The 23,575-nt window shown below is 57.5% G+C and overlaps 3 protein-coding genes across 4 annotated transcripts; 2 read left to right on the top strand and 1 right to left on the bottom strand.

Moving 5' to 3' along the window:
* Positions 1–6,005: 6,005 nt before the first annotated feature.
* On the bottom strand, positions 6,006–22,256 carry NECAB3 (N-terminal EF-hand calcium binding protein 3). Of its 2 annotated transcripts, XM_026503302.4 has the most exons (13): positions 22,058–22,256; positions 20,129–20,153; positions 18,535–18,643; positions 17,522–17,547; positions 17,222–17,319; positions 9,141–9,277; positions 8,751–8,878; positions 8,520–8,599; positions 8,362–8,415; positions 7,748–7,860; positions 7,498–7,572; positions 6,894–6,985; positions 6,006–6,807 (listed from the first exon to the last, which is right to left on the bottom strand). In XM_026503302.4, the coding sequence occupies exons 1-13, from the start codon at positions 22,166–22,168 to the stop codon at positions 6,779–6,781; spliced, it is 1,077 nt and encodes a 358-aa protein (XP_026359087.2). In that variant the 5' UTR covers positions 22,169–22,256; the 3' UTR covers positions 6,006–6,778. The 2 variants fall into 2 exon arrangements, with proteins under 2 accessions (XP_026359087.2, XP_044241704.2); XM_044385769.3 differs by lacking the exon at positions 7,498–7,572.
* On the top strand, positions 10,901–12,112 carry CUNH20orf144 (chromosome unknown C20orf144 homolog). Its single transcript, XM_026502886.2, has 2 exons — positions 10,901–11,029; positions 11,687–12,112. Exons 1-2 carry the CDS (start codon positions 10,901–10,903, stop codon positions 12,110–12,112), a joined length of 555 nt encoding a protein of 184 aa, XP_026358671.1.
* ACTL10 (actin like 10) lies at positions 15,283–16,020 on the top strand. Its single transcript, XM_026503303.2, has one exon. The coding sequence runs from the start codon at positions 15,283–15,285 to the stop codon at positions 16,018–16,020; it is 738 nt and encodes a 245-aa protein (XP_026359088.1).
* Positions 22,257–23,575: the final 1,319 nt, after the last annotated feature.

The following is a 23,575-nucleotide window of genomic DNA, read 5'->3' as shown; positions in this document are numbered from 1 at the left end:
TAATAGCTCTTACGTATTTCCCTAGAAATTGTTAACATGCCGGACTCGTTCCTGTTCTTTTACACTGATGTTAAATCACGCGAGTTCACTGTCGCCTTCACGTTTATTTGCTTAGTGGTTGTATGATTTAATTGACTTAACTCTTCACCTCCTGTCAGGCGGTTGGATTGCTTTCAAGTTTTCCTGTCCAGCATACTGAAGTGAATGTCTTCCTTCGCATGATTTATTTCTTTGGGGTAATTTTCCAAGGTGAGAGTTCTAGAACTGAACATTGCTTGGATCCGTGGAACGTGCGTTCAAACTGCTTTTCCTGAACACCCATCACCAGCTTGCGTGCCTCCAGCAGACCCTGTGTAGTACTTAACATGGCTCTGAGGTCGTCTAACCGGCTGTGACATGACCCAGACTGGTGCAGGCACACCCATGCACACCTATGTGTATGGAGTCTTAGGCTGTCAGTCCAGTTTCCCAGCCGGTGACCTGAGGGCTCGCTTCCCAAGGCCCTGGCCCCATCCTCACTCCTGTCACCTGAGTACCCATTTCTGACCTCTGCCCTAGACCTACTTTTTTTTTTTTTTTTAAGGTTTTATTTACTTAGTGCGAGTGGGGAAGGAGCAGAGGGAGAGGAACAAGTGGACTCCACTCTGAGCACGGAGGCCAGTGCGGGACTCCATCCACGACCCTGAAATCAAGGGTCAGACGCTTAACCAGCTGAGCAACCCAGGCACCCCTGCCCTAAACCTACTTCTTAGAGCAGCCTTGCCCTAGAGGCTTCTTGGCACCACCAGCTTCACAGGCCTCCAAAATGCAAAGGGGTGTTCTCAGGGTAGGGAGAAAGGGTTGGGCTGTGGCTATGGCCCCAGAAGGCAAGGTGGGGGCTTTGCTGTGTGATCTTTCATGCAGATGGTGCCAACTGCCGGTCTCTGGGCAGCTGCCCAGCGCTACAGTCCACCACCTAGAACAGTAACAGGATCTCAGCCTTGTGACTGCCAGCCTAGCACAAAAGCACATTTGGTAGACAAGTCCGTAATCCAGTCTGAAAAAAAGATCCTAGGGACTCGAGTGATAATATGGTATAGTATTAAATTTGTTATAGAAATCGTAGACCAGGGGCGCCTGGGTGGCACAGCGGTTGAGCGTCTGCCTTCGGCTCAGGGCGTGATCCCGGCGTTCCGGAATCGAGCCCCACATCAGGCTCCTCTGCTATGAGCCTGCTTCTTCCTCTCCCACTCCCCCTGCTTGTGTTCCCTCTCTCGCTGGCTGTCTCTATCTCTGTCAAATAAATAAATAAAATCTTAAAAAAAAAAAAAAAAAAGAAATCGTAGACCAAAATATTTGCCATTACCATAAAAAACCCAGATGCTGGATAAATTCCATTGAATGTACTTTTAACTGCATTGCTGAGGTCACAGATGAGAAAGTATAGGAAATCCCCAAAGGCCAGGAAAAAATGACAGTAAACCAAAACCACAAAGGTAGTTGAACACAGAAGTGGAAACGGGTCAGGAGAAATTTCAAGAAGTTGGAGTGTGAGGGATTAAGTGCCTCTGGGGCAGTGTAAGCCACTACAAAACAGAGAAGCAGATCTGGGACCTTCCGTGAAGCCAGGTCACTGGCTTTGGCCTCAGCGAAAAGGCAAGCAGGGTAAAATCTATCTGCAAAGGGAACTGGGCAGAATACCCTGCCCCTCCGAAGAACGAGAATCTGACTGGAGACACTACCTCATGTCTGCCTTCTCCTGGGGCTGAGGAATTAAGATGATTCTAGGTTTGCATGCCGTATCTCCTGGTGTCTGGCAGAAGCAAAAATGCAAATCCTCTAGAGAAAAATCAAAATATCAAAAATATTGATATTATCAATTACAAAATGCCCTCCCAGATTACTAAACATCCAAGGAAATGAGCCACTATGAGCAAGAGTCAGCAGGAATAATTTAAAAATTGATTTAAACCCCTGGGACTTTGATACTAGTATCGGGTACAGAACGTAACTATGAAACCTCTAAAGATGGTGCTGGAAAAAAGCAAGCAAACAGTAAGAAACTAACCAGGCAGATTTGAAAATCGAATTCTGGAGAGGACAGTCATTGAAATTCCCAGTGTACTGCTGACCAGCATATCAGATGGATCTGAAAATGAGCGAAGCTTGAACTATATGCATAGACAAGGAGATGGAAAATAGGAAAGAGTTGTTCCTTCTGGAAGGTAGGTTTCTAATGGAGAGCCCTTTCAAACTTCAAGTATGGAGCCTACTGACTTAGGTTTCTCAGTATAAAGGGAAATAATTGGCCTGAGATGATGACACAATCAGAATGAGCAAATGTATCAATCTGAACACCTCCTGCCTGTCTGTGCTTGTTTCTTACTGCTGGAGTTTCAGGGTATTGGTTTGGGGGTACCCCCTCCGCTGTCCCCCCCCCTCCCTAGAAGGTTGGGGAACCCACAACAAACCACCCACCCCTCCCCCGTTCCCCAGGACAGCTTCATTGCCTGGTGCCGGGCGCCCTCTTGTGGAGTGAGCCCGACTTGCTCACTCTGGTGCCTCCAGCCCGCAAGCCAGATACCTATCCAGGGTGCACACCCCAGCAACTTTTCCTTTCCCCTTTGCACCAACCTTTTCCCACACTTCCTTTCTGCCGCATGAGTTCAGCTAACATTATCTGGGTGCCTCCTGGGGAGTTCCAGAAATGAAGAGGACTCAGCCACACCACCACTTACCTTCTGATGGCTGGGCCCTGGATAGCCCACACCAGATCACCCCTCACCTCTGCTCCCATGGATCTTCCTTGCTGCCCCAGCTGCCATCGGGCAGCCCCAAGGTTTGGCCTCCTTTCTTCCTTTGTTAGAGCTGTCACTGTCCTCCAGCCCTGCGCTGGCTTCCATTACTAGAGGACACCCAAGATCTCCCTCAGCGTTGTTCATGCTTGAGAGCAAGCGGCTACAGTACCGGGGAGTCGATCCAGCGGTGGGACTTGGAGCAGGGTGCTGTCTCGCTGAGCTTGTTGCTTCTATAAACTGGGAGCGCTAACGATGCCCACACCATTGGGTGGTTGTGAGGTGAAGTGGGGTCATGCGGGAGCTGTCCCAGCACAAGGCCTTGCGCTCGGGAAGCCTTTGAAACGGAAGCTGTTCTCTTAGCCTGCTTCTCCGCCGGTATGTGATTTCATTGAGGATTTGTCTTTGTCTCAGTATCCTGCCTGGAGCATGGTGTCTTGCTTACGTATTTGAGAGTAACTTCCTGGGGACGCCTGGCTAGCTCACTTACTAGGGCATGCAACTCCTGCTCTCAGGGTTGTGAGTTCAAGCCTCGTGTTGGGTGGAGAGCTCTAAAAAAGTATATGTAGATATAACAACTTCCTGAAAGGCCACCTAATTCTCAGTCCCTTTGTTTTGACCCGTCAGAGGCTGTGTTAAGGATTTCGTGTACGTGTTGCCCTCCAAGAGTCAGAGCGCGGTGGCAGCCATTCAGACAGCGTGCACCCGGCCTGGCACTGGGCCAGTCCCCAGGACAGGTTTAGATGTGTGCCAATGAGTCACTGGCACAGGTGGGAGGAAAGTGAAGAGGCAGGTGCAAGGAGTGGGTAAGAGGGTGGGGTGGTAGCTGGTGGAAGGACCTACGAGCTCTCCCAGCATCTGCACTCTACCCGCCCCTGACCTGGGTGCTGTACCAGCTTGGGACATTTCACGATCCCCAGCACCCGCCACAAAGCAAGCACCCAGTGGCTGCTGAGGTGAGCTGAAGAGCCACCAAGAGCACAGGGCATGGAGGGCAAGGCCTGGAATGGTGACCTGGACCTGATGGCTTTGACCTGCTACTTGAAGGCTGAGGCGGCGTTTTGTGGTGGACCGGGACAGGGTGGGGGGCGATAGGGGAGGCCGAGAGGGAGTGACTGAGGCTGCCCGTAGCCCAGCTCAGCCGGCGTGTTTTAGGGAGAGGAGGCTGTACACACTGGGAGTGGGGCTGATTGCTAAGGGCCTTGAATGCCAATTCAAGAACCCAAACTGAGGGCAGTGTGTGCCACTGAAGAGTTCTAGCAGAGTCGTGTGATCCCCATGGTCGTGTTTTGAAAGCCCCTTGTCTGTTCCTTTACGGGGAATGACTGTGGTGGGGGTGGACTGGAGATGGGAAGCCCAGTGAAGAGGCTGCCACAGTCTCGTAGGCGAGAAGGGATGGTGGCCACGACCCGGGGGTTAGGGTGGCCACGACCCGGGGGTTAGGGTGACCACGACCCGGGGGTTAGGGTGACCACAGGATGGAGATGAAGGTGGAGTTAGGTAAACACAACGTAAAGGCCCGGCCACCTCCTCTGTGCCCCCCGCAGCCCTGCTGGAGCCCAAACTCCAGCCTCCCAGTCCCACGCTCCCCACAGCTTCCCAGCTTCCTGGCTCCCTGACCCGCAGCACATCTGCAGACTCCCTCTGGCCCGGCCTCCTGGCTCACCTCCAGTCCCCTCCTCCACCTTCTGCTCCCTCGGGTGCAGCACCCTCCCCACCTCGCCACCCCGCTGGGCTGACCACACCCCCTCCCTGCAGTCCGCTCCCCAGCTCCTCCCAGCGGCGTGAGGGAGGGAGGACGTGGCCTCTTAAAAACAAAAACGAAAACAAAAAGCGTGAACTGTCCAGCTCCAGGGCGGGGTGAAGCAGGCAAGGGAACCAGCCCTCAGGAAGCGGTCCCTTAAGAGGTCAGCTTGGGGATTTCGATGTCTTTGTTCAAAGATACCAATGGGAAGTTTTTTAGTTTTGAGGTTTGCTGTCCCTGTTTTTTATGGAGGAAACAGAAGCATTGAGAACACAGGACAGAAAGCAGGATTATTTCCTCCTGGATGGGCTGCTTCTCTAACTAGACACTGAGCTCTCCTCAAGCCCGCCCATAGCTGTGTGGCACCTGTGCAGGCTGCACTTTCTAGGAGCTGCCAGGAGTCTGGGAAGAGGGGTGGCCAACAAGCCTCCAGGGACCCCTGTGCTGGTTCTCTGGCCGGTGGCCAGGCCGCTGGGAGCAGCTCTGTGACACCCCCCCCCCCGCCCCGTCAAGTCTGAACTCCTGTGGAGGTCACTAGGGAGAAACCCCAGGGAAGACCTTGCCTGGAGTCTCAGACCAGGACATCTACGCTGAGCTGGTACCATCTGAGTCGCCTTCTTGGCACCACCGGGGCATTCAGGAACATTGGTGAACTGTCAGCCCACTGGCTGGTCACTCCGGCTTAAAACCCACCACAGCTTTCTCAGGATGAAGCACCTTTGAGGCCCTGCTCCCTCCCCACCTTCGCCTCAGCCCATGGTCCCCTTGCCCCAGCCTCAGCCGACTGCTGGGCTTCCCTCAGTGCCAGGAGGCAAGCTTTCCTCCCCCTCAGAGCCTGAGCCTGTGTCTTCTTGTCTAAAAACTCCCAACTCTGACACCATCCGGACCAGATCAGAGGCCATCCTGTGCCCTTGTGGTACCACGTGTCTCCCCTTTAGAGCCAAGCAGGTCAGACACCTCTCTCCATGCCCCCCAATCCGTTCTCTCCAGAGAAGTAGGGCCCCCCAGTGCCTGGGTGGACCACATTGGCCATTCCACACCTGGTTCTGTCAGGTGACAGGAGTGGTGACAAAGCCAGTCTAGAAGGGGCTGGGGGAGGAAGGTTCTGTCAGGGGACAGGATTCTCACAGGCATCCAGCCACACTATTTGGGACCCTGAGAAGACTCTGTGCCCCCAACTCCAGATCACACCCTGTTGGCAAGGAGGGTGGTGGTGAAGCTAGAATAGCCAGCCAATTTTCAGGGAGCTGAGAGCAGAGACCGATCCAGTCCACTCCCTTGCCCAGGCAAGACCCCAGAACCAGGGTTTATGGAGGTGAGAGGGCCCTGAGTTGAGGAAACAGGGGTCAGCTGTGATGAAGTTCCCACTGTCTAAAGACACACGGGAGCCCAAGATGAGAAACAGTTGATTTCTAAAGAAAGGTTGCCTGCCCTAAGCAGCTGGTCTGAGATACAAACCAACCCCAGAGCCCGACCTTCTTGCCAAGCGAGAGAGAGGACACAACACCAGAGGTGACCACTTCCTTTATTGCCTCTGGGCTGGGGTTCAGAGGTATATGGGGGGAGCAGGTGACACTGGACCCAAATTATTGCTACTTGGCAAGGTCACCTTGGGACTTCCCATAGTGCCCTGAGTATGGGTGGGCATGAGCATGCAAATGATATGCAAATGACACGCAAACCAACCCAGGATCCTGCAGAGGGCTCTGGCGCAGCGGAGGGTGCTGGAAGAGTTGGGAACTTTGCCAGCCCGGGAGGGTGATGGGGACACCCAGGTCCTTACCCCACACTGCAGACGGATCCGGCCCAGCCTCAGGGGTCGAGGTTTGGTGGGGGGGTGGTGTCCCTGAGCATCAGCCCTGGTTCTGCTGCTGGTTGAGGAAGAGCAGAAGCCTGGCCCCAAGACAGCAGGAAGGAAGCAGGGTACCCACTAGGCAGTCAGACAGCCCAAGGCCCACCCGGAGAGGGAAGTGACCTGCTCTGTGTCACACAACAAGGCTGGGACAGAGGGGACCAGAATCCAAGCCTCCTGAGCCAGGCAGAGGCCAGAGTGCCTCAGAGGCCAAAGCTAGAAACAATAAAATACACTGATAAATAAACAGAAAGCAAGCCGCCCAGTCCCTGATCCCTGGGCTGAGAGACTCTCCACCAGTTGGGTCTGGGGGGGGCTCTGAGAGCCCAGCCCCAGGACTAAGAGTGGCCGCGTCCTTGATCTTGGTGCTGAGTTGACCAGTCCAGAAGCTCCAGAATGAGGCAGGCCTCAGTTATTATTCATAATCCACCAGGAGGCTAGGGGTCAGAGGTTGAGAATCAGAGGCCATCAGGGGCCCACTGCCACTCCATAGGGCTGTAGAGGGTTGGGGGCCACAGCGTACCTGGGAAGAACACAGTGGTGAGGGTGTCCGGAGCCCGAAGGTGGTCAATGAGGATGCGCTGGAAGGCCTTACTACAGGCAGAATGCTGGTGCCTGGGGAGGGTCATGGAGTGACCTGAGGCTGGAGTTGGTCCCCCGAAGAGCAGCACCACCTGGTGAAGAGCTCCCCACTCCCACCCGTCCTGTTATCGGGATTCAGATCCCAGTCCTGCCTCATACTGGCTCTGAGCCTCCGTTCCCTGTGCGAACTGGGGACAGTGGTGCACACTGCAGCAGGACACGGTGGGGGGGGGCGGGGTTTACACGAAGTAACACACGGGTGCCTGGCACAGGGTGTGGCACGGTGGGAAGCGTGTGTAAGTCCCCAAGGGCCTGCCTCCCGTGCCGCCGGCACTGTGTTCAGCTCCTTGCCCGCCAGCGCAGGGCTCATAGGAGGGTGGACCTCTTTTACTCTCATTTTGGAAAGGAGACCCCTGGGGCTCAGAGGGGTAAATACCCTCCCAAAGTCACACAGCCAGGGAATAATAGTGGATGATTTGAACCCAGGCCTGACTCACTCCAGGGCCCATACTCAATAAATTTTAGTTTTCAGACACCAATCATACCTTCTCCAGGAGGCCTCATCCTGCCAGAACTCATATAGGGTGAAAGAGGCATTGTCCATCTTCTGGGCAGACACGCTGTGGGGCCAAAGAGATGGCCAGGCCAGGCCCAGGCTACCACCACCACTGCCCACCCAGCCGGGGTGTCTAATGGGAACCCTGGCCCAGGATGCCCAGCCCCAGCACTTTGCCCTACTCACTCCCCCCACCCCCACCCGACATTGGCCAGCCTGCTGGCCAGCTGGGGACTCACTGCAGGCAATGGCTCTGGGCCCCCGTGAAGTCCACGTAGCAGCACAGGGCACGGTGGAAATCCTGCAGGGCTTCCTCTGCCACCTGCACCTGCCGCTGGGCCACGAGGATGTGCTGGCAAGAGAGGCCCCCTGGTCAGCCAGGGTAAGGCAGGGCACGGGCGAGGGACCGGATGTGGCCTTCAGGAGGACCCTGCCCTTCCTGACTTGCACCAGCCCCGGCCCACCGTGAGGTGGAGCTCCGGCCCCAACCCGGCCCCTGACACTGATTCCATCCTCCTGTCCCTGTGGCCAAGGTCACTGCCTCCATCCAGCCACTGTCTCTCTCCTGGAGTATGCGCATTTCCCCCTCCAACCTCCACCCACACGCCCAGACCGGCTTTCAGGAATGCAGATGAGGGAAACTAATGCCCAGAGAGGGGCCACGATTTCTACAGGATCACACAGCAAGGGCCAGAACCCAGCACCTTGGGGGATGAGGGCTGGGCCAAACCTGGGAAAAGGGCATCTGTATAACACAGAGGCCAAGTGGGCAGCAGGCCCCGTGAACCCCCTCACTTAATGAGCACCTCCTCCTGGCACCATACCCAGCTGCCTGTCCCTCTCCTGGACTCACCGACTCAGGCCCCTTGGTAAGCTCCTCTTCATGCAGAGGTTCCAGCCTGGGGGCCTGTGAGGGACACAGAGTGTGTGCAGGGCCCCCGGCGTGTGCCTGGCATAGGCGGATTCCAGGAAGGTCCTCCCCCTTGGGGCACTGGCCACGTGACCACTCACCTTACACTCGAGCTGGTCAATGAGCTCCTGGAGACGGTTGACCTGGAGCCGCCACTGCATCTCGGCTTCTGAGCTCTGCCCTGGGGTGGGAGACACACAGCGGGGAAGTCCGGGATGGGCCCCCGCACGGCGGGAAACCTCTCAGGATGAAGTGAAGGGCAGTGGAGGAGTGGACACTGGGCCCCCCCCCGACCCTCCTCAGCCAGATCTCCCACCCTGCCACAGGCGCACCTGTGTCCAAGGAGGGGGAGGAGCCAGGAGACCAGGTGGGTGACCGGCCGATGCTCCGCAGCGCCTTGCGCCCTGCCCGCCGGCTGCCATGGGGTCTGCTCTTCACCTCCACACTGTCTTCGTCTGACCTAGGGAAGTGGAAGGTCGACTCTCTGCTCCCAGACCCACAGGCCAAGGACTGGGGCCCCAGAACAGGGCCAGACCTGGGTGGGGCAAAACAGGCTTCCCAGGACATTGAGACCCAGCCTCAAAACCAGCCGCCCCCTCTCACCCCTTCTTGGCCTCCCTGCCAACAAGAATGTCAGCTCTGGGATACTGGAGGTACGGACTGTGATGGAAGCCAAGGGCCCTGGAATGTGGTGACAATGACCAGCAGGGCACCTCACGTACCGTGGGCCCCGGGCCTGGGCTTCCAGGGTATCTGACGCCCCTTCTAGTGAGCTCTGAAGGGCTTGTAGCTGGCTCACCGTCTCCCGCAGGAGGAAGCGGGTCACAAACTGGTCCACCTTGGAGGCCCGCTCATACTCCTGGGGGCAGAGGGGTCATGGTCAACATTTCCTGGTCTTAGGCATATATTTCTGAATGCGGAGCCACTGCCCTGCTCCCCTACCCCTTGCCCATGAAAACAGCAGAGGCAGCATGAGGAGCAGAGAGCATGCAACCAGAGCAGGACAGCGCTGGGACTGAGAGCAAGGGCCTGGACCCTCCTCGTCTGGGCCTGGCCTCCCTTCCTGGGAGGTGTGAGGCCAACATACAGGGAGGCCTCTGTTGTTTTCTGGGCCCTAAGGCCCCTTCCCCGTTGGGACCACCACCTTCGGCCAGTGTGGCCCCAGGCACAGCTAGGTGGGTGGGGGGTAGAGCAGGTCACAGGGCATCCAAGGCCAGTTTTGACACATGAGGCAAAACGATAGTGTGATGTGGCCCCAACTTACCAGCTGGCCCTAAACTCATAGTCTATGCATGCATTCATTCATTCACTCATCCATGCAACAAACATTTACCTTTTCCTGGGAGCTGCAGATACAAGACAGCCAGCCAGGTCACTGTCCTTACACACACACCAGCACTGATCCCTAGATCACTAGCCTCCACTTAGCCCCTCCCAACGTGGGCAGAAAAGACAAGGCCGACACGTGCCAGGCCCTATGCTGCTTATGTGGGATGCTCAGAGACTCTCCAACTATCTTCACCTCCTTGTGCCTCAGTTTCCTCACCTAGAAAACAGGGATGATAACAGCCATCTCACTGAGCTGCTGAAAAACTTCAATGAGTTAATTCCTACAAAGGACACAGACCAGGATGGAAGTCCTGAGGAGCCATGGTCTAGCCAGAGGCTTGCCCACCCGCCACGAGGGGCTCCAGAGGAACCATCCATCGGGGGCTTCATCTCCTGTCTGTGACCTGCCTCAGCTCAGTCATCAGATGGCCCCTGCTGGGCCAGGCTTATGAGCCAGGAGGCAGGAACAGAATGGGGGCAGGAGGCAGGAACAGAATGGGGGCTGAGTCCTCTCACTCTTAGACAGGCCAATGGCTTCTGTCCTGTCTCTCCAAGCCTGGTCTCCGGACTTCCTAGCCATGCTCTGAGCTCCCTGAAATCCTTCCAATAAATTCCCTTTTGAGCACTTAAGATGATTGATCAGTCTCTGTTACTTGCAACCAAAAAACCTGGCTTAACATAGTACCTACTATGTGTCGGGCCCTGTTCCGAGCAGAATTTCATTTAATTCTCATAACAACTTACGGGAACTGTAATTGACCCCATTTTGCAGACGAGAAGACTGAGGCCCAGAGCAGTTGATTACCTTGGCCAAGATCACACAACTGTTAGTGGCAGAGTCAGAATTCAAACCCAGATCACAAAAATTCCTCTCTACTTAAGACTAAGCACCTTACAAGCATTGCCTCATTCGTGATTATTAGCCCCGTTTTACAGCTGAGAAACCAAAGCCACAAATCACAGAGTAAACGGAGCCAAGTTGTACCTGTGGGTTCTGGGAGGAGGAGCTTAGAGTCTGGAGGTGGTGAGGTTGACCCATGAGGTCACAATGTGGCCTCCATGGGACAGAGCAGGGGCAGGGTGCCCCCCCGCCAGCCAGAAGGCAGGGCAGAGGCAGCATGGGCTGTGGCCCCCAGTGGTGACCGGCCCTGCCATGGGAAACAACAGTTCTCACAAGAGGACCAAAGTGCCCAAGCAGGCCCGCAAGGAGAGGCCGCCCGACATGGACAAGGCTGGGCGGAAACAGCAGTTCTTCAGCCACCTCAAGCGGAAGAAGCCAAGCGTGAGTGCCAGGGTCTAGGGGTAGGTGGGAGTCAGGGGTACTTGAACAGGTGGACAAGAGGGAATGCTGGGAGTCTAGGCCTTGTGGGCATAAGTCCGAGGGCCTCCTGAGGATGAGGGTCCCAGGAACTCCTATGGGTGTGGTTGGGTCCTAAAAGCCCAAAAGGGACAGTAGGGATTCAAAAAACCAGGAGACTTGGGAGTCCAGGAAGGTGGGCAGGAAGGGATTCTCCCAACCCGGACAGATGGATAGAGGGCTCAGCATGGGGAATCAGCCCTAGCTGGGACCACAGAGGCTATGGACACAGGATGTTCCCTTATGCCCCCCTTCCAGCTCCCAGCCTCAAAATGTGCTATTTTTCTGGGGTGGATTAGAGTCCCAGCACCAAGGCTAGGAGGGCAGGCAAAGATCCCATAAACGTCGAAGGTGCAAGGTCTCGGGAGGTCAACCTAGGGTGGGTAAGGGTTTTCAGAGGGAAGGCAGGGGTCCTGGGTGATGGGATAGGGGGAGACCCACTCCTGGTCCCGGGCATGGAGGCTGGGAGTCCTGAAAACGTAAAGCGGACAGAGTCCTAGGAGACAGGACCTGGGTGGGTGCGGATCCTCAGCAAGAAGACGCGGTATGCTCTTCCCCCTCACGCTCCTACCCCACCCCCAGGCCAAGATCGTGCTGCTCTTCCCCTTGGACAAGCGGCAGCAGCTAGCCGAGGTGGCGGCGGGCCCTGGCGCGCGGCCTGGGCGGCCAGGCGAGGACGCGACGGGCGCCCCGGTGGGCTCCCCGGCGGCGGCGCCCATGCTGCGAGGAGCGGGCGACGGCGCTGATCAGCGCGAGGGCGCGCGCGAGAGAGAAATGAAGAAGATCTTGGTCCTGCTGCTGCTGCTGGACGCGCGGCTGCAGGAGGAGGGGCGCTGTGCGGCGGGCGCGCCTGGGGGCGGGGCCGGAACGGGGGGCGGAGCCAAGGTGGCGCAGGGCTGGCAGCGGCTGTACGCGCGTCTGCCGACCGAGAGCGGAGCGGACCGCGAGGCCGACCCCGCCGAGGAGCAGCCGCGCAAGCGGCGCCGCTGCCCTCGCCCGCGGCCCTGAGCGCCCGGCCGGGCCCCCGGCCCAATAAAGAGCGCATAGCAACCCTGGCGCCAGCTAGCTCTGTCCGAGGCGGCGCGACACCGAGCTGGGTGAGGGAAACTGAGGCCCAGGACGAGACGAAGGAAACAGGAATATTGATGGCAGAGCAACGGCCACGGCCTGCCGCCCGACTGTGCCTTCCCCTTGTGACCCAAGCGTCAGAACCCCTGCCCCGAGCTGGGGAGGGGCACCCTGCCACAGTGGAGGGAGGCTAGTTCCCTCTTCCCCCAACTCCAGGCCCTGGGTCACAGACCCTTCAAGGTCTGCAGGCCCAAGGGAGGGCAGTTTGAGCAAACCCTGGCTTGGCCACGCTCGGAGGAGGGGGCTGCTTCCCACAGAGGCCTAACATCTCCGAGAGTCCCCAACATTCACAGGTCCTTCTTAGGCACAGGGAGGGGCCCAGGCAAACAGCCACCACCCTGGAAAGAACTGTGAAGGCCCCACGCTCAGCAGGGCTGGGGCCTGGGGACTCACAGTCTGCCTGTGAGCACACCCAGAAGGAGAGGCTGGGGTCTGGGCCTCTGATCCCTCACCCCTGCCACCACTTTGCTTGGTGACCCCCAAGTCACCTCAGTCACTTGTCTCCCAGCCTACCCTGAGCCATCCCTTTGCCCACATTGCAGCCAGAGACTTCTTCCAAACCACTCAGCTGTCTGTAGGACAGTGCACTGTCCTCACAAGCTCCCACTGATTCTACATGGCCCACAGGGAAATGCCCAAACTTACTGTTGTCACGTGTAGGCCCAGCCCCCAGCCTTAGTCTCTCCCTCTAGGGCTTCTGAGGGACTCCTATCCTCACCCCTGCTCTGGCCTTATTGCCACTGTGGTCTCCAAAGCAAGGTTCACCTCCCTAATTCACCCAGGAGAGGCCTGGCATGCTTTCTGTGAGAAAGATCCAGCTGCTTGTTCTCATTCTCCTGGGTCCCAAACCCAGCTCCAGACCGGAGTGCTGCCCCAGCTCTACCTAACCTGAAGCCAGCCTTCCACTCGTGACCACCTCAGAATGTCCCAAAGGGGGCAGATGCAGCAGGGGCCCCAGCTGATTAAAGACATAGGCCCAGCTTCTGCTGAACATGCACTTTCATTTGTGTCAACACAATCGCCATCCCTTCCGTATCCCCCTGCATCAGGCGGAGGTCGTGTGACCCATAGCATCTCTCCGAAATGTAAGAACAGACCCTTTCCTACCATCCATGTAGTTACAATCACGGTAACCATGTTCCTCAATGTGGCCACGCGTCCTGGTCATACGTGATTGGTCCTATCAGCCTCTTCCCTGGGACTGTAATTCAGGAGCTGTGAGAGACTGTTCGCTACATGAACATGTGTGGGCTTAAGCCAGTCTTCAGAATAAAACATGCAGAGACAGTACACATCCTGCAGTCAGGCCTACTTCCAGTCTGTTCCTGAAACCTGATTTCATCTTTGCCCTTGGTATCCATAAGACATACAAGATCCCTGTGATAAAATCCCTATTTTGGCTTAAGTTCCCCTGAGTAGGTCTTCTACTTGCAACCAAAATGGTCCTAAAGAGAATAGACTCTGCAGAGACAAGAAGTGGCCTTTTCCTGTGTGAGGATTAGGACTACCTTTTGGAGGAAGAAATTGAGCCCAGAGAGAGATTGGGACTTGCTCAGGGGCACACAACGAGTCATCTTCAGGACCGAGTCACAAACTCAGGTCCACAAGAGTCCATCCATGGAAGCCCCTGAAGGTAGGGTCCCTATGTGGGCGGCCTGGGCCCCTCAGGGCTGAGCACACAGAGGTCCTCAGAGCGGCTATAGATCTGTGATTAGAGCTGTCTTGTCAGCACTGGATTGGGGCAGGGAAGGGGGGGTAGGTGCACACCCGGCCAGAACACCTCAGATAATCTGACGTGGTTTGGGGAAGGAATCAGATTGGTTGTGCTGGGCAGCTGAGGCCAGATCCCCCAATGCCCAAATCACTGTTCTTGGCCTTGTCCCAGAAGAGTGGATGTGTCCAGGGGGTTTTCATGGGTGGAGAGGGCTATGGGAAAGCACAGCAGGTAGTGAGGACTGAGGTCACAATGAGTCCAATCCAAGTTCTTTTCCTTCCTTCTCTGACCACCCCCTCCCACCTCCACAACCAAGGCCAGGAGAGAGGTGCCAGGAGACTGCCTGGGGCTCAAGGACTGGGCTGGACTCCTGGGTCCCCAAGGGAGGATATAGGTCCGGAGAACATTGCAACAAGTCCCCTTCATTGTTAGAGTTCTGTTGCGCCTGGCGGCTTCTCCTTATTTAGGATTTGATGTGGCCGTCTCATCATCCGCCTCCTCCAGGGCTGTGAGCAGGCCATGTAGCAGAGGCGAGTCCTCAGAGAGTCTGGTGCAAGGTGGAGCGTGGAGCCTGGAGCCAGAGGAGGGCGAAGAAGCCTGAAGTGGCTGAAGCCCAGCAAGAGCGGAGACTGACACTGGAACCAGAGGCGGGGCCTTGGGCCTATGGGCGGAGCCAAGAGCTGAAAAGGTACTTCCAGTCTGGCCGGAAGAGTGGAAGCTCAGGACCAGAAGCTGCAGCCAAGACTTGAGAGCGCTGGGTCTGTAGCCAGAAAGGCTAGGACTTAGGCCTGGGGCCAGAACCCAGAGCTGAAAAGCGGGCCTCCAGTGAGGCCAGCAGAGGCGGAGCCTCAGCAGGGGGCGGAGCTGAGCCTCTGGGGGCGGAGCCTCTGGCGAAGGGTGGAGCCGAGCCCGGAAAGCCATGGTGGCCTCGGTGTCTGGAAGCGGGCGGGTTGGTCGGCCACCCTCGCTGGGCCGCGTGGCGGTGGTGATAGACCAGGGCTCGGGCTTCATCAAGGCGGGCTTCGCGGGCGAGCACCAGCCGCGCCTGGTGCTGAAGAGCTCCAGCCTGGTGCCCAGCTGGGACCGGCCCGTGCTGCCCGGAGCACTGGGCTGCGAGCTGATGGGTGGTGTGGCGCGGGCACACCCCATCAAGCACGGTGTGGTAGTGGACTGGGAGGCCCTGGAGGGGCTGTGGGAGCGCCTGCTGGTGGGCGGCCTGCGGGTGTGCCCAGAGCAGTGGCCCGTGCTAGTGAGTGATTCTCCGTCGGCACCACCGGCGGGCCGCGAGAGGATAGCCGAGCTGCTGTTTGAGGCCTTGGCAGTGCCCGCGTGCCACATGGCCAGCACAGCGTTGTTGGCGCTCTGCTCCACTGGCGCTTTCAGCGGGCTGGCCGTGGAGGCAGGAGCGGGCGTGTGCCATGCCACGCCCATCTATGGGGGCCACTCTTGGCACGAGGCCACATTCCGGCTGGACGTGGCAGGCAGCACCCTGTCACGCTACCTGCGGAACCTGCTGGTGGCAGCATACCCCCACCTACAGCTGCGGGCCCTGCCCCGCAAGGCCATCACACAGCTCAAGAAACGCTGCTGCTATGTGTCACTGGACTTTGAGGGAGACCTTCAGAACCCTGACCGCCACCATCCGGCCACTTTCTGCTTAGGCAAGGGGTGCTCTGTCTGTCTCAGCAGCGAGCGCTTCCGCTGCCCAGAACCCATCTTCCAGCCCAGTCTGCTAGGCCAGGCCAAGCCAGGACTGCCTGCACTGGTCTTCCGGGCACTGCAGAAGGTTCCTGCAACACTACGGAAACGGCTGGCTGATACCGTGGTGCTGGCCGGTGGCTCCACACTTTTCCCTGGCTTCACTGAGCGCCTGGAAATGGAGCTGGAGGCGCAGTGCCGGAGGCACGGCTATGCAGCACTGAGGCCTTGCCTGGTGGCCAAGCCTGGGCGTGGCACAGCTGTATGGACAGGCGGCTCCATGGCGGCCTCCCTGCGCTCCTTCCAATGCCGCTGGATAACCCGGGCCATGTACCAGGAGTGTGGCTCCAGGCTGGTGCACGAAGTATTCAACTGAGTCTTGTTGTACCGGAGGGGAGGTGCCACCTGAGGGGCTGCAGAGGCAGGGGCTCGGTGGGCGGAGCTATAGCTCTATCAGAGACATTGAGTTCCAGATAAAAGTCTCACGTGATCGGAGCTGGCAGAGTCATCATGTGCTGATGGGTCGCCCCTAACCCTTACTGAGCCAGGAGAAGGTGGTCTGGACCCCGAGGACCCTCACTTCAACCTAGTAGTTTGAATCTATCCTAACCAGTGCCAGTTCAGAGAATACCAGTCCAGGTGCCTACCCCCAGGGCCCTGTTTCCATGGCAACAAGGAAGGCAACACTCCCACTGGTGTCCAGGCCACAGATACGGAAATTATTACAACACGTCAACCCCTCACCCTATACCGTTTGGATTCCCATCCTATGCCAAGCCCCAAGGGGTGACCTTTTGAAAACCGAAAAAATCCCATGTAGAAGCAACCAGAAAAGGAAGCCCTGTCCTCAGTTGATCACTGACTCACTGAGGGCCTCAGTTTCCCCTTCTGTAAAAAGTGGGGTCAGGCACAATCCTGGATCTCCTCCCTGTTCCCTCCTAGCCTCATTATTAAGAGCTATGGGACAAAGGGGGGGTGGAGACATTTCTTAAAAGGAACACACAAAGGGAGGGGTGGCTTGTATTTTCAAAGTCACAATCCAAGAGCCTAGAGCCCTGGCTGTGAGCACTGTTTGTGCTTATAGGCACATGTGGCCACACATGCGTACAAACACCCACCCCCAGGTTCCACACACCAGCATGGGCCTATGGCCGTGTGTGAGCATGCCCTCCCCCATCCCATCCCTGCTGGGTCCTGGGCTCAATACTCCACAACAGTTAGGTCTCGCCAATAACAGCCGCAGCAGCGGCTCTAGGTATTAAGTGGCTGCTGTGTGCCAGGCAGAGTTCTGGGTGCTGGAAATAGAGTAGAGAGCAAGAAAGACAAAAATCCCAGCCTTCGCTCTCATTTAATTGTCACAGCAAATGTATGGAGGTAAGTTCTATTATTATCCCCAGTTTACAGATGAGAAAACTGAGGCCGAGAGAGAAAGGTGCACAGCTAGAAAGTGAGAGAGCCATGATTTGAACTCAAGCCTCTAGCTTCACAGCTTTGAGCCCTGACAGTGGCAGCTCCCACAGCACAGCAGACACCCCTGCCCTCACTCCCAGCCTTCCAGCATCAACCCCGCCACTCACCAGCTTGGTGGTGTCCATGGCAGTGAGCACTGCACAGTTCAGCGACTCCAGGGCAGCCAGCACAGGCCGGTAGACACCCAGGTGTTCTGAGAAGTAGTCTGTAGGCAGAGGAGGTGCTCAAAGCTTCCCGGACCACCTCCCACCTGCTCTGTTACCCAGCCTGGAATTCCTCACCAGCCAACCAGGCCTCGTATCCTGAGCCAAGCCCATCCCGTCCCACTACGGGAGGAGGAACAGCCTGTCATCATGCCCACCTGCCCAGGGGTCCCAGGAGAGCAGCGCTCCCATGGGCCTACTCACCACACAGTCTCTCTGTTTCCAAATTGCTGTGGGGAAAAGAGAAGGCACCCGTCAGTCCCACAGACTTAAGTCTGTGACCTGGGACTTTGGAGCCAACGTTCCTCCCGCTGCCTGCCCAGCTCGGCCTGACGAGAAAGCTACTACTGCCTCTACCCCAGGTTAAGCTGCTCAGTGGGCCGAGGGGCAGCAAGGGTACTACTGAGGGCAAAAATTCAGACCCACTTGTGGCCTCCAAGGAGATTTCAGGCCCAGGGAGAGAAATGTGGACACAGGCCAGAGAGGAGGGGTCAGAGCTGGGAAGGGGAAGCCAGGTCTGGGGAAGTCCGGAGAAACCACGGGGTATTACTTGGTAGGTTCGGGAGGGCTTCCAGGAGGCTACTTCAGTTAGGCCTTGAAGGACAAGGAATTTGATTAGAGTGTCTGGTGGTGGGGAGTGCTAGCACTGCAGACAAAAGGTCCAGCTCAGGCTTCAAAACAGGGAAGGGCATGGCAGCCTTGAATGCTGACCCAGAGTCTGGAATTTATTCTAAGGTGATGCAGGGGGAGAGGGAGGGACAGCTGTGTATGCATGTGCACGCACGTGAGGAAGCACGGGGAGGAAAGCGTGCAACTCCTGCTAAGGCCTGCAGATGTGGGAACACACATGGGGAGGTAGGTGCGTATTTGTGCACTTGCATCCATGGGTGGAAGCCGGCGGGGCCCAGCCAGTCTCGGGCATCCTCTTGTCCCTGCAGGAAGCGGGAATGGGGAGGGGGGGACACCTGTGGGCTGAACCACGGGTGGTGACTCAGACCTGGCTATTTTGGGGTCCCAGCTGGAAGCAGTGTGATGGACAAGGCTGGAGCCAGGGAGGGGGTGAGTGGGCGGGTAAAGCTGGCATCGGGCCCTGGCACCTCTCTCCCTATGCAACCTCCCAGCCTCCACAAGGAACCAAGGCAGCAGGGGACACAGTGGGGCTGGGATAACCTAGCCTCACATCTACCCACGGCTCACCCACCCCCTCTTGTACTTACTTGGTAGAGTGCCCATCAATGCCGTTGAACAGCTCCCGCAGCTCCCCAGGGCTGAGAACCCCATCAGCAAAGTAATTCTGGAATTCCTCAAATGAGAGCTTACCATCATCTGGGGGGGGGCAGGGAGCAGAGCTAGTATCCCTGACCCCTGCCACCAGATCAGACCCCCCTCCAAAGACTACTCAGCCAGGTGGAATGGAATTCTGAGCTTGCGGCGGGGGGGGGGGGGGGGGGGGACCTGGCTGTTGGAGACAAAAAGAGTCCCTGGAGGTGCCCACTTCAGGCAACAGGGCCCACTTTGCAGGCACCCAAGGGACAGGGCAGCACACACGTATTACATAGGGACTCAATACGTGTTTGCCAAATGAACAGCCTGGGACACGGCCAGATCATGGTAGGACCTAGACGTCACTCAGAGGACTTGGAGGCTGAGTCTCTGCCACCAGCCTGGCTCCAGGCTGCTCTGGACCCACGCCCTTCACAGAGAAGCCACTGGGAGGCAGATGAGATCTTCCTAAGAGTTGGATCCCCTGCAAGCAGCAGCAGGCTGGCTTAGGAGGGAATGACCTCCTCTTTGCAGGGGCCACGTAACAGTCTAAGAGCCCCAGTGGGATGGCCAAAGACATTGAGGATTTGGCCTGTAAGGTCTGTAAGCAGATGGGGTTGGGGGAGCAGAGGAGGGTAGGGTCTGAGCCTCCCAGACAGAACGCTGTGATCCAAATAAGACCATGTGTCCTGATCAGTGGGTTAGGACATGATCCTGGCTCTAGGAAGCTTAAACACAAAAGGGTCTGAAGACCCCGGAGAGAAGTGAGGCCAAGGCTGACTGGCTGCCTCAGCTCAAACCCTCAACTGGCCAATCAGGGCACAGTGGGCTGCCCTAAGTCACCTGTGGGCAGCAATTTGCTTGCGGGCTCGCTTGAGGGCTCCTGCTTTAGCTTTCAAGGTTTTCCCAGATTGGGGTCTGAGACTGCCCAGGACCTACGGCCAAGGAAGCTGATTCCCTGGACCCAGCAGCATCGTGTGCAAGCCCTCCCTGGGTCCAGGTGACTGGTCATACAGAATGTTACCGAGCCCTCTAAAGATCTAAGAGTAAACCCCCCACGGGCCTCATCTCTATCACCCCACCTTTCCAAGCCCCTTACACAGGGAGCCTGGGACGAAGCATCACACAGACTTGGGTCCAAGGCCCACCACTTAAAGGCTGTGTGACTTCAGGCAACCTGTTTCACCTCTCTGGGCTTCTGCTCCTTTGTCTGTGAAATGGGGTGAAGAATTCCCACCTAGCTGGTGATTGTGAGGACAACATGAAGTCATATAGAAGAATTACCCATAACTGTGCCAGGGCACTGTGTGAGAGTACGCCCCCACCTCCAGCCTCTGACTAAACATTCCCTCCGCTCTCCATCCTGCCAAGCTCAACTCCAAACAGCACTCCCTCTGGGAAGGATGCCTTGAGTGATTTTCCTGATTTGGGTTTCCCCAAGATTCTTCTCCATTCTAGACTGTACCCCCAAGTCCCACACCCCCCTGAGCCTCCCTGATGTCTCCCACCCCTCCCCACACTGTTGACCCAGGGGAAGCCACAACTCACCATTCTTGTCTGCTCTGCGGAAAACCTGGAGGACAAAGGGGCATAGATGGGAACTGGAAGCGCTGCCTGGGAGGCAAGAGGCCTCCACCCAACTCATCAGGGCCCCAGCTGCGGCCATGCTGCCCCCACATCGCCTTTCCTCCTGCCCAGCCTGGTCCCAACTCCCTGCCCAGATCAGCCCTGCAGGAGGTTTTCCAACAAGGGGGGCACAGGAAGATCACACAGCAGGTCCCACCATTTGCTCACTTCTCCTGCAGGGCCTGGCCTCACGGCGGGTGCTCCAGGCCAGCTTCTGGCACCCCCACCTCCCACACCTTGAGCCTATCCTGGATTCTGTCTGATGCATCAGCCCTTGGCACGGTCCCAGCCTGAGGAAGGAGGGGAGATGGGCCAAGTTCCTGGGCCCTTGTCCCAGACCTGAACCCAACTCTGCGGCATGGCCATGGTCCATCCCAGACTCTACCTGCTCAAGGCTGTTTCCCTGGGTGCTTAAGACCCTGATATGTGGGCAGTGGCTAGTCCTTTCTCTGTGGGTGCCTGGGGTTAACCCTTCCAGGGCTGGGGCTTCCTATGAGTCTGACTCACTGTGAAGGCCTTGGGCAGGCTCGTGTATGCGTGTGTATGTGCATGTGTGTGTGTACACACATGTGCAAGGGGAAGTGAGAGTGGCACAAAGCAAGGGTGGACAGATTATATTTACAGAGAAGCAGAGATGAAGGGCAACAAAGGCAGACACAGAGGAGCAGAGTCAAGACATGTTCAGGGACCAGAGACTCCCAAGTCACCCAAAGCAGCCCAGCAAATGGGAGACCAGCACACCTGGCAAGGAGGGGCAGGCCAAAGCCTGGACAGAGAACCCCTAGCAGCTCCAGGTCCTGAATGCCACTCCTCTCTAGCTGTTTTCTCTGGGTCAGTGATGCACTGGCATGAATCTAACCCCTGGCCAGAAACCTGACTCACAGAAGGCCTGCCACTGGCTCAGGGTCACACAGCAGCCCAGCGTGGCCTGACTGGGGCAGATGGAGATGGTGGGGAGGGGTGCAACGTTGGGAGTGAGGATACCTGGGGCCACACCCTAGCATGCCTCTGCCTCCATGTGTGATCGTGGACATGTTCCGAACTCCGCGGGCCTTGGTTTTTCTACCTGGGAAGCGGGTACCTTCCATCCAGGAGGACTGTGGTCAAGGTGCTGAGTCACTAGGGACAGCAGGGAAGGGAATACAGTCTTCCCCACAGGCAGACACCTCTGAAAGTCGGGGCAGGAGTGGACCAGGATGGGGTGAGCACTAGGGTGAAAGGGGGGAAGGGCTCAGGGAAGGGACTGAGGCCTGGCTAGGCTGCTCCATGTTGGTACCCCAATGGGACTGGCAGGCCCACCTGCCACCCACAGGAGGGATGTACAGACCACTGTGGGCAATCCTGACCAACCATGGGACCCCATGGCTCCTGGGTCAGATCTGAGGGACTCTTGGGATCAGCACTGGGTCAGAAGTCAGAAGGCGGTTTATTCTTCCAGGCTCCCCTGCCCGAGTCAGCCCAGCTTAGGGTTGCCATAGAGGGAACTTCTCCTGCGATCAAGTGTTGACCGTCCCCACTGCATCAGACATAGATGGGGTGGACTTGGGGGTGGGGGCAGCAGGGGCAGTGACACCGAACCAGGAGACAAGGAGAGATAAGGAGAGAGACAGAGAACGGAGACAGCAGGGTCAGAGAGAGACAGCGAGAAGCAGAGATCCAGAGACAGAAGAAGCAGGGGCCCAAAACAGCCCTGGAGGGAAAGACACGCACAGAGACGCACAGCCGGGGGCAAGGAGAGACAGCGAGAGACTGAGAGCCCAGCGAGACACCGGGAGAGAGAGGACAGAGCTGGAGAGACAGCGACGACCCCAGGGCCAGAGGGCCCGCGCCCCCTGCCCGCTCCCCACTCACGTCCTGGAAGAGCGCGTGGCCGGCGGGCCCGGCGGCAGGCGCGGGGGGCCGCCGGGGCTCGGGCGCAGGCGGCCGGATCAGACACACGGTAAGCAGCCCCGCGCACGCCATGGCGCCGCCACCCACTCGGCAACGGCTCAGGCTGGGGCTTGGCTGCGGCTCCCGCTTCTGGACGCCGCCGCCTCGGACTTGGGCTGCCGCCCGCCCATTGGCGCCGGCGCGGACGCCCAGGGCCCCGCCCCCCGCGGCTCCAACCCCGCCCCCCCCCCCCCCCCCCCGCCCAGCTGGCCACGGGCGCCCCTTCCCCCACCCCTCCCGAGGGGGCCGCTTCCCCAACTGGAGAAGGCAACTCCGGCCTTCAGATGGGCAAGAGCCACACGATGTAGAACTCCAAAAGCCTTCTGGTAGCAGAGTCTCCAGGGAGGTTGGCAACTGTGGAGTCAGGAGCCACCCGAGGGGTCGCTGCCAGCTCGGACTGGCTGTGCGCGCGCGGGGCGGGGGGCGCGGGGGGCGCGGGGGCTTGGGAGTACTACACAGCCGGGAACAAAACGGAAGGGGGTGGCACCACGTGCCCACCGAGGGCAGGTCCCACACCACGGTAGGGTCAAGAGAGCAAACTGCAGTACAACAGAGTGACACATTGTGGGTGAGACCTGCAACGGACTTCACCTCTGAGCATCTGTATCCTTTTCTGCAAAATGGGGTTAATCAGAGAGACCATAAAGGATTAGTGTGGGGACTCACCTACTGACTGTAAAGGGTTTGAAATAGGAACTGGCTCAGAGAAAGCTCACCTAGGGGTTAAACAGGTCTGTGCGGACTGCTTCCCAGTCCCCCTCCTGTCCCCTTTCAAACTCAATTCAGGTCTCTTTTCCCTCCCCTTCTGGCCCCTCTTCATCTGCCACACAGCAGCCAAAGGGAACTTTTAAAATATAAAACAGGGTATGTGACTGCTATCTCAGGCTCACCAGTGAGTCTGAACTTCTCTCCACTCTGGCCCTTACCTCAGGACTCCACACTGGTTTCTCTCAGCTCCTCTGTGCCCTGTTCCCTCCTGCCCCAGGGCCTTTGCCCACACTGCCCTGTCCGCTAGGTGTGTTCATATTTTCCTCCTCTTAACTCTATCCCACAGCTCTCAACTCAAGCATCACCTCTTCCAGAAAGCCCTCTGATTTTCTCATTTGTCTAATAAGTCTCCTCCAGCCAACCCTGAGAGCCCCAGGAAGGAACATGTGTACCCAGAACCTGAAAGAACCTGACACAGAATCATCCTGTTGTAATTATTTGTTGCAGGTTTACAAATGCCCAGAAACATCTGGAAGGAACACAGCAATCTGAGTGGCCTCTCTGGGGCTGGGGATAGGAGGGGAGTTCACTTACTGCTTCATTGGATCAGTTTTTAAGTTAGGACAAAAATGGTGACAAAGACTACCTTTCTTGTGGCTGTGAGGCTCAAATGAAACTAAGCAAGGGCAGGGAGGGGGGAAGTAGACAAGGGGCATTTTCCCAGCAACCTGG

The sequence above is a fragment of the Ursus arctos genome, unplaced genomic scaffold, assembly GCF_023065955.2.
Source record: "Ursus arctos isolate Adak ecotype North America unplaced genomic scaffold, UrsArc2.0 scaffold_16, whole genome shotgun sequence".
Classification (NCBI taxonomy): Eukaryota; Metazoa; Chordata; class Mammalia; order Carnivora; family Ursidae; genus Ursus; species Ursus arctos.
This window is presented reverse-complemented; position numbering and strand designations above follow the sequence as displayed.

What these genes read in the sequence shown, in the direction of transcription:
- NECAB3 (XM_026503302.4), bottom strand. Translation starts at nt 22,168, where the DNA reads ATGGCGTGCGCGGGGCTGCTTACCGTGTGTCTGATCCGGCCGCCTGCG. An exon ending in ATTGATGGGCACTCTACCAA is followed by an intron (nt 17,548 to 18,534) that starts GTAAGTACAAGA and finishes TTTTCCCCACAG; the next exon opens with CAATTTGGAAACAGAGAGAC. An exon ending in GCCCAGGCCCGGGGCCCACG is followed by an intron (nt 8,879 to 9,140) that starts GTACGTGAGGTG and finishes CCACTTCCCTAG; the next exon opens with GTCAGACGAAGACAGTGTGG.
- ACTL10 (XM_026503303.2), top strand. Translation starts at nt 15,283, where the DNA reads ATGGCCAGCACAGCGTTGTTGGCGCTCTGCTCCACTGGCGCTTTCAGC.
- CUNH20orf144 (XM_026502886.2), top strand. Translation starts at nt 10,901, where the DNA reads ATGGGAAACAACAGTTCTCACAAGAGGACCAAAGTGCCCAAGCAGGCC. An exon ending in TCAAGCGGAAGAAGCCAAGC is followed by an intron (nt 11,030 to 11,686) that starts GTGAGTGCCAGG and finishes CCCCACCCCCAG; the next exon opens with GCCAAGATCGTGCTGCTCTT.